Source organism: Balaenoptera borealis (genome assembly GCF_965194805.1).
Source record: "Balaenoptera borealis genome assembly, chromosome: 6".
In the NCBI taxonomy this organism is placed as follows: Eukaryota; Metazoa; Chordata; class Mammalia; order Artiodactyla; family Balaenopteridae; genus Balaenoptera; species Balaenoptera borealis.
The window spans coordinates 55,982,053-56,000,878 of record NC_138863.1 but is presented as its reverse complement, the minus strand read 5'-3'; the positions used below and the strand labels follow the sequence as shown (position 1 = coordinate 56,000,878).

The window sequence follows — 18,826 nt, the reverse complement described above, 5'->3', positions numbered from 1 at the left end:
TTGCTAGTATTTTGTTGAGGATTTTTGCATCTGTATTCATCAGTGATATTGGTCTGTAATTTTCTTTTTTTGTAGTATCTTTGTCTTGTTTTGGTATCAGGGTGATGGTGGCCTCATAGAATGAGTTTGGGAGTGTTCCTTCCTCTGCAATTTTTTGGAAGAGTTTGAGAAGGATGGGTGTTAGCTCTTCTCTAAATGTTTGATAGAATTCACCTGTGAAGCCATCTGGTCCTGGACTTTTGTTTGTTGGAAGATTTTTAATCACAGTTTCAATTTCATTACTTGTGATTGGTCTGTTCATATTTTCTATTTCTTCCTGGTTCAGCCTTGGAAGGTTATACCTTTCTAAGAATTTGTCCATTTCTTCCAGGTTGTCCATTTTGTTGGCATGGAGTTGCTTGTAGTAGTCTCTTAGGATGCTTTGTATTTCTGCAGTGTCTGTTGTAACTTCTCCTTTTTCATTTCTGATTTTATTGATTTGAGTCCTCTTCCTCTTTTTCTTGATGAGTCTGGCTAATGGCTTATCAATTTTGTTTATCTTCTCAAAGAACCAACTTTTAGTTTTATTGATCTTTGCTATTGTTTTCTTTGTTTCTATTTCATTCATTTCTGCTGTGATCTTTATGATTTCTTTCCTTCTACTAACTTTGGGTTTTGTTTGTTCTTGTTTCTCTAGTTGCTTTAGGTGTAAGGTTAGATTGTTTATTTGAGATTTTTCTTGTTTCTTGAGGTAGGCTTGTATAGCTATAAACTTCCCTCTTAGAACTGCTTTTGCTGCATCCCATAGGTTTTGGATCGTCGTGTTTTCATTGTCATTTGTTTCTAGGTATTTTTTGATTTCCTCTTTGATTTCTTCAGTGATCTCTTGGTTATTTAGTAACGTATAGTTTAGCCTCCATTTGTTTATGTTTTTTATGTTTTTTTCCCTGTAATTGATCTCTAATCTCATAGCATTGTGGTTAGAAAAGATGCTTGATATGATTTCAATTTTCTTAAATTTACTGAGGCTTGATTTGTGACCCATGATGTGATCTATCCTGGAGAATGTTCTGTGCGCACTTGAGAAGAAAGTGTAATCTGCTGTTTTTGGATGGAATGTCCTATAAATATCAGTTAAATCTATCTGGTCTATTGTGTCATTTAAAGCTTCTGTTTCCTTATTTATTTTCGTTTTGGATGATCTGTCCATTGGTGTAAGTGAGGTGTTAAAGTCCCCCACTATTACTGTGTTACTGTCAACTTCCTCTTTTGTAGCTGTTAGCAGTTGCCTTATGTATTGATGTGCTCCTATGGTGGGTGCATATATATTTATAATTGTTATATCTTCTTCTTGGATTGATCCCTGGATCATTATATAGTGTCCTTCCTTGTCCCTTGTAACATTCTATATTTTAAAGTCTATTTTATCTGATATGAGTATTGCTACTCCAGCTTTCTTTTGATTTCCATTTGCTTGGAATATATTTTTCCCTCCCCTCACTTTCAGTCTGTATGTGTCCCTAGGTCTGAAGTGGGTCTCTTGTAGACAGTATATATATGGGTCTTGTTTTTGTATCCGTTCAGCAAGCCTGTGTCTTTTGGTTGGAGCATTTAATCCATTTACGTTTAAGGTAGTTATCGATATGTACGTTCCTGTGACCATATTCTTAATTGTTTTGGGTTTGTTTTTGTAGGTCCTTTTCTTCTCTTTTGTTTCCCACTTAGAGAAGTTCCTTTAGCATTTGTTGTAGAGCTGGTTTGCTGGTGCTGAATTCTCTTAGCTTTTGCTTGTCTGTAAAGCTTTGATTTCTCCATTGAATCTGAATGAGATCCTTGCCGGGTAAAGTAATATTGGTTGTAGTTTCTTCCCTTTCATCACTTTAAGTATATCATGCTACCCCTTCTGGCTTGTAGAGTTTCTGCTGAAAAGTCAGCTGTTAACCTTACGGGAGTTCCCTTGTATGATATTTGTCATTTTTCCCTTGCTGCTTTCAATAATTTTTCTTTGTCTTTAATTTCTGCCAATTTGATTACTATGTGTCTCGGCGTGTTTCTCCTTGGGTTTATCCTGTATGGGACTCTCTGCGCTTCCTGGACCTGGGTGGCTATTTCCTTTCCCATGTTAGGGATGTTTTCCACTGTAATCTCTTCAAGTATTTTCTCTGGTCCTTTCTCTATTTCTTCTCCTTCTGGGTCCCGTATAATGCGAATGTTGTTGTGTTTAATGTTGTCGCAGAGGTCTCTTAGGCTGTCTTCATTTCTTTTCATTCTTTTTTTTTTTTTTAAATTTTTGTTTATTTATTTATTTATTTTTGGCTGCATTGGGTCTTAGTTGTTGCATGTGGGCTTTTCTCTAGTTGCGGCAAGTGGGGGCCACTCCTCGCTGCGGTGCACGGGCCTCTCATCGCGGCGGCCCCTGTTGTTGCGGAGCACAGGCTCCAGGCACACGGGCTTCAGCAGTTGTGGCACGTGGGCTCAGTAGTTGTGGCTCGAGGGCTCTAGAGTGCAGGCTTAGTAGTTGTGGCGCGTGGGCCCAGTTGCTCCGCAGCATGTGGGATCCTCCTGGACCAGGGCCTGAACTCGCGTCCCCTGCATTGGCAGGCAGTCTCCCAACCACTGTGCCACCAGGGAAGCCCCTCTTTTCATTCTTTTATCTTTATTCTGTTCCTCAGCAGTGAATTCCACCATTCTGTCTTCCAGGTCACTTATCCGTTCTTCTGCCTCAGTTATTCTGCTATTGATTCCTTCTAGTGTAGTTTTTTTTTTTTTTTAATTTTATTTATTTATTTATGGCTGTGTTGGGTCTTCGTTTCTGTGCGAGGGCTTTCTCTAGTTGCGGCAAGTGGGGACCACTCTTCATCGCGGTGCGCGGGCTTCTCAGTATTGCGGCCTCTCTTGTTGCGGAGCACAGGCTCCAGACGCACAGGCTCAGCAATTGTGGCTCACGGGCCTAGTCGCTCCGCGGCATGTGGGATCTTCCCAGACCAGGGCTCGAACCCGTGTCCCCTGCATTGGCAGGCAGATTCTCAACCACTGCGCCACCAGGGAAGCCCCCCTTCTAGTGTAGTTTTCATTTCACTTATTGTATTGTTCATCTCTGTTTGTTCTTTAATTCTTCTTGGTCTTTGTTAAACATTTCTTGCATCTTCTCTATCTTTGTCTCCATTCTTTTTCCGACGTCCTGGTTCATCTTCACTATCATTATTTTGAAGTCTTTTTCTGGAAAGTTGCCTATCTCCACTTCATTTAGTTGTTTTTCTGGGGTTTTATCTTGTTCCTTCATCTGGTACATAGCCCTCTGCCTTTTCTTCTTGTCTATCTTTCTGTGAATGTTAGATTGTGCTTTTGCTGGGCACGACAATAAAATTCTTACATGAGAGGTGAGGAAAACATCTTTCTTATACCGTAACTGTTCACGTCAGTCAGAAGAGTATCCTTGAAATAGTCTTTTATGCTTCTTTGTGGGAGAGACACGGTTTGAAGAACATTTCAGGAAGTACTAAGTCAAGTGTGTGTATTAACATCTGTTAGAACAAGTATATTTGGGGTGGAATGTAAAGGCTTAAAATGTGGATTTTAGAGATGTTTGGCTGGGCATTCGATATCTGAGGGAGGGGAGAAAGGGGCCTTGTTCTGTTTAATAAAAAACTTATAACATGGTAACGCTACTGGTAGCTTAGTGACTGATCTTGGTGAGAACCTTTCCAAATTAAAGGAGTAAAAATGTACCTGTTCTTTTTTTTTTTTTTTTTTTAATTTGGACGTATCTTTAAAAACCGCGGTGGGGTGGGGATGGTGGTGTGCTGAATTGGGCGATTGGGATTGACATATATACACTGATGTGTATAAAATTGATGACTGATTAAAAAAAAAATGAACCTTTTATCTTAAAGTTCTTAAACCGCAAGAAAAAAAAGTGTATTTATTTATATTATCAACCTAAGTTGATACTTAGTTCTTCTCTTGACAGTCTAGTCTGTCAAGCCTCTTATTATTATAAAACTGAAAACAAACAGGCCCAATAATCCGAAAGTCATTTGTTAACAGTAAAATCTGAAACATTTAAAATAATAGAATCTATTTCTGTGTAGTTGAGGATTTTTTATTCTTTTGCTTTGTCAAGTGGCAGCTTAACAGATACTCTCCTCTCTTCCTTCTTCTGCCTTACCTCTCTCTTCAGCATCCCTTGAGACTTCTCCCCCTTCATTATGAAAATACCATTGTGATATACCACTACTTACTGAAAGTTATTGGGAAGTAAAATATTCTGCCTTAGGACACCTTCTGTAACAATACTTAAGTCTTGGTTCTTTAGAAGGTACTTACTTATAAGGCCTAAGGATCTTCATTATGTATTGTATTGCAGGTAGATAGAATTGGTATACATATTCTGAATTGATACGTCATTTATTACATAGCTGTTTTTTTAAGAAGGATTTTCTGGTAAAAGCTGAACGCTCAGCTTCTGTGATCATCTTATAAAACCAAAGTTTAGAATGTGCAGAGTCTAAGTTAATTGAATGATTTTGCTAAATAGGAGTTTTAAATATAGTTTCTGTAGCACATACTTGATTAACGCTTAACTATAGTTTGATTTTACTTTAGTTTGATTTGAGCTGATTAACAGTGGCTAAGGAGATTATTCTGTGTTGAGTGTAAATGTTGAATGTGTGAGATGTAATTTTTAAACCAGTTTTTTAAAAAGCTATTCTGAAATTAATTTAAAATAGTTATAGATCTCATTGAAATCAAAGATCCCAAGGAAAAGAATTCAGCTGTAGGATGCATTTATTAAGTTCATTTATTTCATTTCTGTCTTTTAAAAGGTACTTTGTATATTGGAATAGGAATTCTAACCCTAAATTTTCTGAGGAAGTTTTGTGGGAAGGACTTCCTAACCAGTGAGTCTAACACAAGTACAGTACTCCAAAAAGTATATAGCACAAAAATTTTTTAGAAATTAAAGAATAATATAATGACTTTGGCAGCCACACTTTCTCTTGTGCAGATGATTTTGGAAGACATTAGTGTTTACGTGTCTTAAATGATAGAATTGATCTATTAAAAGGTATTAGTTCTGTCACTTTCTGAAATGGCCCCAGATTAAGCTTTTCCCAAAAATGTTATTTTTACTTTGTTTGAGATACTGATCACTCAAGCTTTGTTGTAATTTTAGAAGCCTCCTTATCTACTGAAAACTGAATTGTGTAATATAGCTCTTGGATTTGTTGGAAGGTGGCAATGTTCTATTAATATTTAGTTATATTTTCTATTTATTGATATTAATGATTCTCATATGAGTGATGTATATTTTACTAATTGCTGTAAACTCATTTCATTCATGTATCCTTTAAATTTATTTAGATTTGGTTATTCGTAGTGATAGTGCCCTTGCAGTTAACATGGTTTTCCAATTTTTCTTCAACTTTGTAAATCTGGTAGTTAAAATGTAAACATTCAAGGGATCTTTTTTATGGGTGAATTAACACTAGAAGAAAAACACAGCTGGCAAATTGACAGTAGCATTGTTAAACAGTTCATTTCTTATGTTCTGAGGCACCTAACATTTGGCCTAAAAGGCCATTAAAATTTTAGATTAGATTCTGTTTGTATTGTGTAGTAAAAAAAGTATTTCCTCTGTATTTGCTCTTTCTGTTAAGTTAAATTCTTTGTGGGAACCTTTGTAAATTGCATTCAGAGATTTGACTGTGATTACCTTAGCTCCCTTTTAAATGCTTCACCTAATTACATTTTGAAAGCCCAGATATATATCATGTATATGATTTATTAATCTAACATTCTTGATATCTTTTGCAAATACATATACAACATGCACACATATGGGACCTAGAGTGTAAAACCTTCAGAGATACTATCTTAAGGCCATGTCATTCAATTTGTTTTCAAAGTTGTTACTAATAATGTGAACTTGGTGAAGGTGCTGTGTTTTACCCAGTCTGATCATTTTTAGTATTTGAACATTTTTCTTGTTTTCTAGTTTTAAGTTCTCATATGTATTTCTGTTAACTTTGAGGAAGCTTAGAAGACTTATAACGGATTACCAAGTTCCATGTAGTCTGTTTTGGGGCTGTCTATAACTGCAGTATACTTTGTTAAAAAAGAAAAAAAACCCTTCTGAGGAATTGGAATTTTGTTTATTTCAAGCCAGTTGGAGAAATATTTACATTATCTTAAAATTAAAAAAAATTTTTGGGGTAATAGTCCAGACTTACCAAAAAAGTTATAAAAATAGTACAAGTAGTTCTTAGATATCCTTTATCCAGCAAATCTATTTTCCGTCCACGGAGTAAGAGGGTGGGTAGAGAATGAGATTATGGCTTAAGCAAATCATTCAGACAATCTTGTCTTTAAGTTTCTAGATGTTAAATCTGATTTCACTTAACTTAAAGCCTTGTGGGGGATTTTGTCTGTTTTTTTTTTAGGGTGACTCAGACTTATGATGCAGGTGCATGTATCTATTTCTACTTTGCCTTTAACTACAGGGGAATCAGTGACCCACTGACTGTGTTTGAACAAACTGAGGTAATTTTGCATACCTGAATATAGCTCTTACATTCTTTTATTAATTTAAGTAAACTTTACTATCAGTTTATGAATTTTAGTTTGACTGTCTTTAATAACTTGTGGTTTACCTGGTTGATAGCCCATAGAAATGAGAAACATAATTTTTACACTGGATTGAATACTGAATTAGAAGTCTAAAATTCATATTCCCTATACATATTACAATTAATATTCTAAAATTAATATTCTGTAGCCTGTGATTCTTTGGATGTTACTTATAGTATATAATACCTGATTAAATTAAATGACAGAAGACTATAGGGATCCTTGATATCACTTTGGCAGCCCGCCCAGCTCCATATGGTGACTGCTTCTGAGGTCAGCGGCTCTAAAGCTCTTGGTCTATGTTGCTGTAATTTCCTCATTCTAGGTTTATAATTTTTTTGTTTGCTTAAGTTATATGTAGGCCTTTGAGGTTCATTTGCCAGCAGTTTCTATTACATTTCTTAAATGACCTTAAGTGTCTAATTTTTATAACGTCTTCTGTTTGATAGTCAATATTTCTGATGACAAGTATGCCTAGAGTTGAAGAAACAGACTAGACTGTGGAGGAAGCAGGAGGAGACTGGGGTTTGTTAAAGCCTCAGGTGTCCTAGTGTTAACTCTGTTGCCTGCCAAAGGTAGTACCACAAGATGATTTTCACTGGCACAGTTTTAGACCCAAACCACAGGGTATGGTTGGCTCCCTCTTATGCCTCCTTTTTTTTTTTTCTTTTTTTTTTTTTTAAAAAAAACAGCTTTTCTGAAGTATAATTAAGATATAGTAAACTGCACATAATATGTACAGTTTCATGGGTTTTGACATATGTATGCACCTGTGAAATTGTAACCCCAATCAAAATAATGAACATATCCATCATCCTCAAAAGTTTGAGTCCTTTCCTGTCACCTTAGCCTTTTAGTGTTTTGGTATTGCCCTCTGGCTACCCAAAGGCCCCTTCCCCATAGTGCTACAAAAATGAAAGTGTTCCTTCTTTCCCAAGCCAAACTGCCATTCTCTAAGTGCTGCTGGTTTCAAGTAGTTATTGCTTTACTTAAAATAATTTGTTAGAAGACATAATCTCTTAGAGTAGAGCTAGCATATGTATGATTCATTTGAAAAACCCTAAATCCTCAGTGATGAGGGTTCTTATAAATTACTTTGCCATGAGATGTGGTCCATCTGTCCCTCCTGAAGGGAGGGCCTCTTCTACTGTGGCCTACCTCTGATGGTTTATACACACCCAAGTAATTCTGGGAGGTTCAGGCACTGTAGGGATTTTACCTCATATCTGTTATATACTCATGAATTGAATGTCATTCCAGTTTCTCTAACCCTTCTTTCACCCTGTACTTCAGTCATTCTATATATTGCTTTAAGTGTTTATCTTTCTAACCTTATTGCTCTATAAGGAGCCTAGTTGGAGCCTAACATGTTAAGAGGATAAAACAAGGTTTTTTTTTTTCACACTTAGATACCCATAAGCCTGAGAAGTAATTTGTCCCAAGGCATTGACCTAAGAAATGTTCTCCATAAGGGTTTTTATCATTAATCCCTGATAGCTTTGTAAGTGATCTTGAGTCTTAATGCCCACTGTATGATATTAGGCGAGTAATTTAACCATCTAAGCCTCATTTTCTTTATCTGTGAAATAGGAGTAATTGAAATTATTCCATAAGGCTTTAGTGAAAATAACTGAGTTATTCCAGGTAAATTGCTTAGTACTTTTCTGGACATACCATATACAGTCAATTAATGTTTGTTGGTATAGTGAGATATTTACTACAGAGTAGGACCTGACTCCTCACAAAACTATTTTTTTATTGTTATTAATCATTTAGTGCTGATGAATTGATCATTTTTCCTTCTTTTTCTTTTCTAGAATCTTGATGTAACAATTGTAGACACTGTGACTATTCACTAGAAAAAAACTTATAAAGCTAGGCTGCATATTTTAATTGTTCTTTAAATACAGTTAACCTAAGAGAAAGGAAAATTAGGCTTCTCGTTTATTATTTAGCCCAGAAAGTATGTATCTCCTTTGGGAGTTGGGTCTTACTCTTTCACCTCAAAGTGATCTATTTGTTGTTTTGTTTCCAAATACAGGCAGCTGCTAGAGAAGAAATCCTCGCTAATGGAGGGAGCCTGTCGCATCACCACGGAGGTATTCTTTTTTGGGGGTAGAATTTCTAATATTCCTACTGTTTAAAATATTTGGTTTGATACAGTGCCGGGGGGGTCATAATATGAGTAATTTGAGAGCTCTAGGGCTCTCTTTGAAGTTGTTATGTCTGTCACTGAGGTTACCTGTGCTGTGGTAGTAACTGACAGAAGCTTGATTTGACAAGCCTGCCTAGATAACAGAAGCTAGACAGCCTTCTGAGTTCTCAGGAGCTTCATGTCACCCAAGATAGCCCTGCAAGCCTGGGAGGTATTTGACCATTAGAGCAAAAATTTTTAAAGGGGGAAAAAGAACCTACTTAAATGCTTTTTGGTTTTTTAATAAATTTATTTATTTTATTTATTTTTATTTTTGGCTGCGCTGGGTCTTCGTTGCTGTGCGCGGGCTCTCTCCGGTTGTGGCGAGCAGGGGCCACTCTTCTTTGCGGTGCGCAGGCCTCCCATTGCAGCGGCCTCTCCTATTGCGGAGCACAGGCCCCAGGGGCGCAGGCTTCAGTAGTTGTGGCTCGCGGGCTCCAGAGCGCAGGCTCAGCAGTTGTGGCGCACAGGCTTAGCTGCTCCGCAGCATGTGGAATCCTACCAGGCCAGGGCCCGAACCCACGTCCCCTGCACTGGCAGGCAGACTCCCAACCACTGTGCCACCAGGGAAGCCCTACCTAGATGTTTTTCAGCCACTATTGGAATGTAGCTAAAGTCAGTTGTACTATATATTGAATAGCTGTTTGTTCTGCCCACCCAAAATTCAGCAAATTAATCAAGGCGGGATATGACAAAATCTTTTTTCAAGATTTTAATGCTGTTTTAGTATTCCTTTTTGATCATTGTAGTATTTTTATTGGAGAGTTGATCACATCAGTAGTAAAAATTATGATATATCTACCTATGTTATATCTACCTAGACATAATCTACCAGTGTTTTTAATATATCCCTCAATATAAATTGGTGCCTGGAAGATAGATGTGTGTAGATTTTTTTAATTAAAAAAATTTTTTTAGGGAAGCGCATGAAGATAAATGACCACTGAATTTAAAAATTTCAGCTTATACTCCTACTCTGGATTCTCTGTATCCCTCTTTCCCTGTTTGATTTTCCATCATAGCATTTAGCATTATCTAACATGCTATATATTTATACTTCTTGAGATTAGCTATCTCCTCCTACTGGTAAGTAGGATCCATAAGGACAGGGACTTCTGTTTCATTTCTGTGTACCAGCACCTAGAACAGTGCTTGGCCCTAGTCAGCCCTCCATACGTTTTGTAGGATGATTGAAAGAATTTTGGTAGAAAACAGAGTGGGCTGTGGAGGATCTGTGTTCATATGACATTATTGCAGCCAGGCCTGAAGAAGATTGCTAATGTGGATGAATGAAATAGAAAGACAATTCCCAGCATCACTGTATCAATTTAATCTTTTGCATTCCCTCTACTTTTTCTTAACCTCCACAAATAAATTTCTAACTTAGCTGACTGATCAGCATTAAAGTGAATGAATTTGTTCTTTTCCTCCTTTTCCTGTTTATTACCTTTTGATGGAGATTCTAATGAATGTTAGAACAACAGAAATGAAGGGAAGAAACTGGATATTAGAAACCTCTCAAATGAAATTAAAAACTTTTGATTAATCTAAAAGTCTAAACCTAATTTTGGAACTATAAACATGAGGTATTTCATAAAGGTGCTTAGAATTTTAGCACCTTCCTTTAAAATGTTCAGAAAGCTATATACTTTATTTTAAATGTTTTTTGTATATTTTATTTTAGGATGCCACTATATTACTATGTTTTACGTAGTAATTACATAATATCATTAAGTAATATGTCCTTCATTCTAAATTGATTGCATGGAGGGAGGAAACAGAATAATTTAGCTATAATTACTTATTTGAAGAAAAAAAGAATTTTCCTTTCCATAGCCAACAATTTTGCGTTTTGGTACATGTCAGCAGCCAACAAGTGCACTTTTTCCTTTAAGGTCAGGAACTGTAGGAGCCATGTTTGTGATAGTAAATATGAGAGAGATGTGATTCTGCAAGAGGGTGAGAATAGCCAAATCTTGTACTAAATAGAAAGAAATAGAGGCTTAATTGTTATTTAGATAACTGGGTTAGGTGAACTTATTTCCTTAATTGTGAGAGGATGTTCTTCGTTTACTTAAGCTTTACAGTGCGATAAATTCTACAGAAGTTATGGAAGTGACCAAATGACCTGCAACATTGTGGAGGAAAGCCAAACCAACACTTTTTTTTCTTGCCAATGACACTTTACTCCTTTAGGATCTATGAGGATATTCAGGTCCCGCCAATAGTGTCTATATGTGAGATGCTGAAAGTCTAGTATGGCAGAAGTGTTGACAATACTTATTCAGGTACACCCCAGACACTGAGAGCTTCTTAGCAGGCTCTAACAGAACCTACATAAACATACTTGAAATAATGTATGTGTGAAGCTGTCATTACAGGAAAAAAAAAAAATACACACAAATTTAAAATAATAAAGAGTTAAGTAATTCTAGTACAAATTTATTTGAGACTTAGACTTTATTTGTGAAAGCTATGGTTAATAATCTGTTTTATTATTCAATAAACACAAATAGAAATTAATTAAAAGAATAGTTGAAAAGATATAAACCTTAATTAACCAAAAGATCATGATTATTCAATTCTTGATTCCAAAGCAAAAAATATAAATAGCTCCTGGGATATTTTTGATACCAAGTATGCCTAATGCTTTTTAATATTGTTGTATAATATGTTTTCCACATTATAAATATTACTGGTCCACTAGGCAATAGGATTTCAAAGAATGGTAGTCCTTCCCTTGAAGGATCTTACAGTCCAGTAAAGTAAAATATTATAGCATTTCAAAAGGCTGCTGATCAAAACTGGTAAGATTATGATATCATCATATTTTAACCAAGATAAGAGTCTCCCATTTTCTTTGAAAAGCACTCAAAAGGTGACTTTAATAAACATGTAAATGCTATAGATGTTAAAACATCAAAGAGAAGGAAGATAAAATAGGGAAAGGAATTAACATTTATAAAGCTGTAAATATTTGCTAGGTGCTCTGCATGACAGTCTCCTTTAATCCTGATCAAAATGTTGTGGAGTAGATATTGTTCCTGTCTTTCAGATGAAGATATATTAAGCCTCTGAGTGTACAGTAACTTACTCCAAAGTATCAGCAATAATTGTTAGTGCCAGAATTTGAGTTTGAACTCAGGTCATCCTGCTTCAGGGTCCTTGTCCTCTGACTTAAGAACATAAAATAGTGAAAATAGGCCAAAAGCTAAAAAGATTGAAACTGAAAGCCTTTGAAAAGAGGCACATGCATTTAAAAGTATATGAGGAGAAATACTAAACATTAGTCTTTCCCTTTTAAAATATAAAACCTCTGTTTCTTTAATTTTGACACTAAGTTAGTTGCTTGTCCTGCTTTAGATGTTAAAACAGAAATGAATGAACATTTTAATTTCCTCCTCATAGCTATTTCATTGTTTTCTCAGTTCTTGCATGTAAGTCAGTTTGACTTTCTGGTTGTTTTTATACTTCCTGATTATAGGTTTCTAACATGTCAGCAGTATCAGGTAATAAAACAAATGCAGGTCAGATCATGTTACAATAAAACTCCTTGTATAATTTATGTGCATTTTCAGGTTCTAGGCTTATAAGCCTTTTTTTGTTGAAGACTCCAAGGTTGATGAAATAATTTAATTTTAGAAATTATTAACTTGAACTTGAATGTAGCAAGGTTTGATTGCATATTAATTTATTGAGAGGTTCTGCCTCATTTAAATAGGAATCTTTTATTTCTATCACATTTCTCATATTTTTTATTTTCATGCAGTCAAAAATATGACTGTGTGGAAACAAATTCTAAACCACTTGGATTCCTCTATGGCTTAGAAAAAGAAACTAGGTAAGCCTGAACACAAAATATATTTCATATGTGCTGGTAAAATGAAGATGCTTTCCCTTTGCTAGGTTGTCTTCTAAACCGCTTTATAAACACTGGCGTGCTCCAGGGCTCAGCCCAGAGCCAGTTCGTTCCTCCGTGTTTCCTCACTCCCTCAATGATTACTTTAGTCCCAGGACTTAAAACACCATCCTTTTGCTCATGACTCCCAAATACCAGAAGGCATCACCACCACCACCCTAGTTCAAATCACTGTTTTTTCCTGCTGGGACGATTGCAGCCTCTTAATTGGTCTGTCCACCTTCACTCCTGTTCCCCTGCTGTCATTTCTCTTGCTGCCCAAGTAATCTTTTTAAAACTCAGTATTTTCTCCTCACATTCAGAATAAAATCCAAAGTCCTTATCAGGTTCTTCAAGGATATACATTGTGTGTATTTATCTCTCTGTCTTCATCTCTTACTACTTTTCCCCTCCAGCAGTAGTGTCCTTCTTGCTATTTCTCAGGCATATCAACCCTCTTCCCCCTTCAAGGCATTTGCTATTTATTCCATCTCTTCCTGATGTTCTTTCTCTTGTTTTTTTCCCCCCAGATATTTGCATGGCTCACTTTCCCATCATGAAGATCTCTGATAAAAATGTCACCTTCTTAGAGGCGTCTTCCCTATTCTCTTGTGTAGTTTATGGGTTCCTCATTCGAATAAGTTCAGTGAGGTTACTGACTGTATCTTGTCCGTCACTGTGTTCCCCAGTCCCTAGAACAGTGACTGGCTGTTCCACATAGAAGTAGATGCTCAATGAATATGTTACGTGTGTAGTTAAGTGCCCAAGCGCTCACAGAACTTTGGGCAATTTTGCAAATTCTCAGACATCTCTGAATTTTTCATGTTAGAATGGCATTAGTCTCCTTGCTAATTTAGCTTCAAACGTTTAATAATCAGGCCTTGTTTGAATATAGGGTCATGTTTAATCATGAAAAAGCTCAGTTTATTCCATAATATTTCTGAGAATGTGTATTAGCAGAGTCAGTTATTCAGTGGAAAAGTAGGGTAAAATAATGTGCCTTTCTCTACAACTGCCCAACACCAGCCATTTTAGTGTTCTTCCGTAGATGCATTATATATGTAAGATTCCATTTAAGCTTTATCTTAAAACAAATCCAAGTTTGAGAGACTTACAAACAGAGGGGAAAAAAACGTAGGCTTTGGAATCAAATCTGTGTTTGACTCTTGGCTCTGTACTTAACTACCTGTGTGACCTTAGGGAAATAACTTTTCTGAGCTGCAGGTTTCTCATCTGCAAAATGGGAATAGTACCTACCTCAGATTATTGTAAGACTTAAGTGTGACAATGTATGTAAAGCATCAGAAGTGTCCTGCATATAGTAGGTGCTTAAGAAACAGTAGTCTTCTAAAAAAATAAAAGCAGTAGACAGCACCAAGTGAAACTCTGGTTTGTATTCTTAACCCCCTACTCTAACCATTGAAGAAAGGGTTATAGTTTATTTGAAAAAGACCCATATATTCAAGGAATATAATTCAACAATTGTCTTAACATTTTCATCTATAACCTGCAGTTAGTCTCACCCTATAGGAGGTTCTGTTACAATCTGTATGAAAGAGCAGCACAATTGGCAACAAAATTTGCTATAAAAAATGTCTATTTTCATACATGCTTCTCTGCTTAAAGTTAATCATCTAATTTGTAAATTTCAAATATCCTGTGCTATTCAGTATAGTTTCATAAAGCAGAAATCTTTCCATATAAATTTTAAATAGAATGGGTTTAATTATCCTTCTAAAGTTAATAATAGAGCTCTCAAAAGATTGCTTTTTATATGTGTAGAAAAGATTTTCCTTAATTTGCATCCTGAACTTAAAACTCAAGGCAACCTCATAGGAGCATCTTTAGTTACTGACCTTCAGGCAGTATCATGACGTTCTCAGTACCATTTTTGAGTTCAGATGTAGAAGGGCTGGGGGTTGGGAGAGTATTGATGCAGTTTCTCTTAGAGGGTTTGGCCTGTAATTGTGATTAATAACAGTTGCTTTCACTATCTGGAAACAGACAGGCTGGTTTGTCTGCCTACAATCATGCTGTGATAAATGGAGCTATTTTAACTCTGGTTTTGTGTATCAAAGAAAACAGATGTAGTCTGGAACTGGAGGCTATAGGAAATATAAAGCCTGCTTAACTTAATCTTCATAGTGCTTGTTTTTGTAACTGACGAGCTGGTCAGTTTAAACAGCAGTGTTTATGTCAGCCATATATTTAATTTCAATTTATGACTTAAGTTTTTAAGTTGTTCATTTGCTAAAATTATACCTAAGGCCTTGTCAGGAAGTAAAAAACCTTGATTAAATATAACCAGTCTTAGTTTAAATATTGATGTCTTTACCTAACCAAAATTATTTCCTATTGTTCAGAGAATAATTATGGGGTAGCTGCTCTTAACAGTTTTTGTGGTCTTAACATAATCCAATAGTATCAGGAACTTTAAAAGTAAAAAGAGACTACTCAAAATAATGAGCAAAAGATCAGCTTTGTTAAAAACCTATAGTGTGAAATAAAAGACACACAGATTGGAAAGGATGAATGAAACTATCACTGTTTATAGATGACATGATTGTCTTTGTAGAAAATCCCCCCCCCCAAAAAAAAATCTACTAGAACAAGATCAGCAAGATTGCAGAATACAAGAGCACACACCAAGATCAATTGCATTTCTGTATATTAACAACAAGCATATAGAAACTGAAATTTAAAATGCAAGTACCATTTACATATGCTCCAAATAAGACATTTAAATTAACAAAATATGTACATGCCTATGCATAAACCTAATAAAATATATACAGGATCTGTGTTCTGAAAATAACAAAATGCTGATGAAAAAAATCAAAGACCTAAATAAATGGAGAGATGTGTTCATGGATTGGTAGAAAACTGGACATGGTATAAAGATGTCAATTCTCCCTAGATTGATCTACCTATTTAATACAATTCCTTTCAAAATTTCAGAAAGATTTTTAGTAGATACAGAAAAGATTATTCTCAAATTTATATGGTAAGGCAAAGGAACTAGATGGCTAAAACAATTCTGAAAACAGAAGAACAGAGTCATAGGAATCAATTTACCTGATTTCAAGACTTATACAGTCATCAAGACTGTGTGGTATTGGAGGAGTGACATATTGATCAGTGGAACAGAATAGAGAGCTCAGGAATAGACCCACACGAATATGTCCAACCAATTTTGACAAAGGTATAAAGCAGTCCAGTGGAGGAAGTATATAGCTTTTTCACCAAATGGTGCTGGAACAATTGGACATTGATAGGTTAAAAAAAAAAAAAAAAGAATCTTGATCTGAACCTCACACCTTACGCCAAAATTAACTCAACACAGATAATATACTTAAACGTAAAACATAAAATAATAAAACTTTCAGAACAAAAACAAGAGAAAATATTCAAGATCTGGAGTTGGGCAAAGAGTTCTCAGACTGTTCCCCAAAAGTACAATCCATTACAGGAAAAACTGATAAATTGGATCTCATCAAAATTAAAAATGTTTGCTCTATGAAAGACTCTGTTAAGAGGATGAAAAGTTAGGCTACAGAGTAAGAGAAAATATGTGCAAACCACATATCCAATAAAAGACCTATATCTATAATATATAAAGAACTCTCAAAACTCAATAGTAAAATACAAACAATTCAATTAGAAAATGGGCAAAAGACATGAAGAATCATTTCACTGAAGAGGATATACAAATGACAAATAATTACATGAAAAGATGTTCAACATCAATAACCATTAGGGAAATGCAAATTAAAACCACAAGAGAAACCACTATACACCTATCAGAAAGCTAAGATAAAAAAATAGTGGCAGTGTCAAATGCTGGCAAGGATGTAGAGAAATTAGATCAATCATACATTACTGGTTGGAACATAACATGGTACAGTCATTCTGTAAAAACAGTTGGCAGTTTCTTATAAAATCAAACATGTAACTACCATTCAACCCAACAATTATACTCTTGGGCATTTATACCAGAGAATTGAAAACATAAACCTGTATATGTATATTCAGAGCAGATTTACTCATAGTAGTCCCAAACTGGAGTCAGCTCAGATGTCCTTCAACCATTAAATGGCTAAACAAACTGTGGTACGTCTATACCATGGAATACGACTCAGCAGTAAGGGGAAACGAACCATTAACGCATGTAACAACTTGGATGAATCTCCAGGAAATTATGCTGAGTGAAAAAAAACCAATTCTGAAAGGTTGCATTCTGTGTGATAGTATTTCTATAACATTTTTGAAATGACAAAATTAGAGAAATAGAGAACAGATTGGTGGTTTCCAGGAGTTGGGTGTGGGGCGGGGATGACTATAAATAGGCAACACAAGGATCCTTGGGGGATGGAAATGTTCTGTATCTTGACTATATCAGTGTCAATATGCTGGTTGTGATTTTGGTCTTTTGATAGCTACCAGATGAGTATAGCCTTTCCAATATTGAATCTTTATCAGATTACCATAAGATAGCAGAAAGTTTGTTTTACTCTTAACTTTTTTTCCTTCAGTTTCTTCTTTGTGATTGGCTTTTTCTCACAAAACTTAAAGTTGATTATAATATTTTTCCACTGAAGCAATGTTGTAAATAGTGAGATTCTAAGACCAGACTGTAAAATCCAATTTAATCCATGATGTAATTGAACATTTAACTATTTCAGCTATGTCATAGGATGAACAGACTTGAGAGCTGACAGAAAATCTGTTGTAAGAATGTATTGATCCCTGCGCCTTCCTACCCTTGCAATTACAGATGCCCAGTCCCAGACAAAGGGCAGGGACAACGTTGTGTTTGCCATCTCTTACCTTGTGCTATATATTCCTGTAGTAACTTCCAGCTTCAGGTGTATTTTCTCAGCCACTAGGAGAGAATAGGTGGCTTGGATAATACCACTTCTCTTTGGACCTCTAAAGAGAACTTTTTCTCCCTAGCAATTTTATGACCAAGATTCTTCTAAGTACTAGATGTTAGTCTCAGAATACCTCTACTACATTATTATATTGTTACAGAATAATTAACTTTTTATAGTCAGTTTCAGGTGATTAGCAGACAGTTAATCCTAATAGATATTTTCAAGTGTAAGATCTGTTAAAAGTAACTTTAGGTAAAGTTAATTTTTAATGTTCTGTCTTTGTTGTCTAACACAGAAACCACTAGGGTACTTGTGGCTATTTAAATTTAAATTAATTAAAATGAAATAAAAATTTATTTCCTCATTTGCAGTAGCCACCTTTCAAGTGCTTGATATCCACATGTGGCTAGGCGCTACTGTGTTAAATACCGCAGATACAGAACATTTCTGTCGACACAGGAAGTTCTACCGGACAGTGCTGTGAAGCTTTATTTCATATATATTTTCACACATTGGCTGGGAAAATGGCCCAAAAATATGGCTTAAAAGTTTTTTTCAGTAGACATTAGATTCAAGTCTTTAGGAGTTACGTTCTGAAATAAACTAGCATTTGTCATTAATAGTACGTTTTCTCAGAGTATAACTTCTGTCTACCACTTTTTCCAGAATTTCTTTCAGTTTGGTCAGTAGCCTCAAATTTAGAACAAGGTCACCTTGCTATAGTAAAAGCCATTCACTGCTAATCTAGTTGGTTGTAGCAGTGAAGATATGTTGCTTTTATGGAAATTGTTTGGGCTCCTAGGAGACAGACCTTTGGAAGCATATAGCCCGAGATTTCTTGGTCTTGTCACTGTTGACATTTTTAAGACTTTTTTTTTTTTTTAAAGGAATTCCTTTATTTTTATTATTTATTTATTTATTTATTTATTTTTGGCTGTGTTGGGTCTTCGTTTCTGTGCAAGGGCTTTCTCTAGTTGCGGCAAGCGGGGGCCACTCTTCATCGCGGTGCGCGGGCCTCTCACTATCGCGGCCTCTCTTGTTGCGGAGCACAAGCTCCAGATGCGGAGGCTCAGTAGTTGTGGCTCACGGGCCCAGTTGCTCTGTGGCATGTGGGATCTTCCCAGACCAGGGCTCGAACCCGTGTCCCCTGCATTAGCAGGCAGATTCTCAACCACTGCGCCACCAGGGAAGCCCCACTGTTGACATTTTTGACTAGATTCTTTGTGTGGTGGCCGTCCTGTGCATTCTAGT

At 35.9% G+C, this 18,826-nt stretch overlaps 1 protein-coding gene across 1 annotated transcript in view; it reads left to right on the top strand.

Moving 5' to 3' along the window:
* Positions 1 to 18,826, top strand: part of AGPS (alkylglycerone phosphate synthase) — a 140,427-nt gene that overhangs the window by 111,899 nt on the left and 9,702 nt on the right. The window contains exons 18-19 of the mRNA XM_082395636.1: positions 6,423 to 6,522; positions 8,651 to 8,708. Coding sequence (XP_082251762.1) covers positions 6,423 to 6,522; positions 8,651 to 8,708 — 158 coding nt within the window. The remainder of the gene's footprint in view (positions 1 to 6,422; positions 6,523 to 8,650; positions 8,709 to 18,826) is intronic.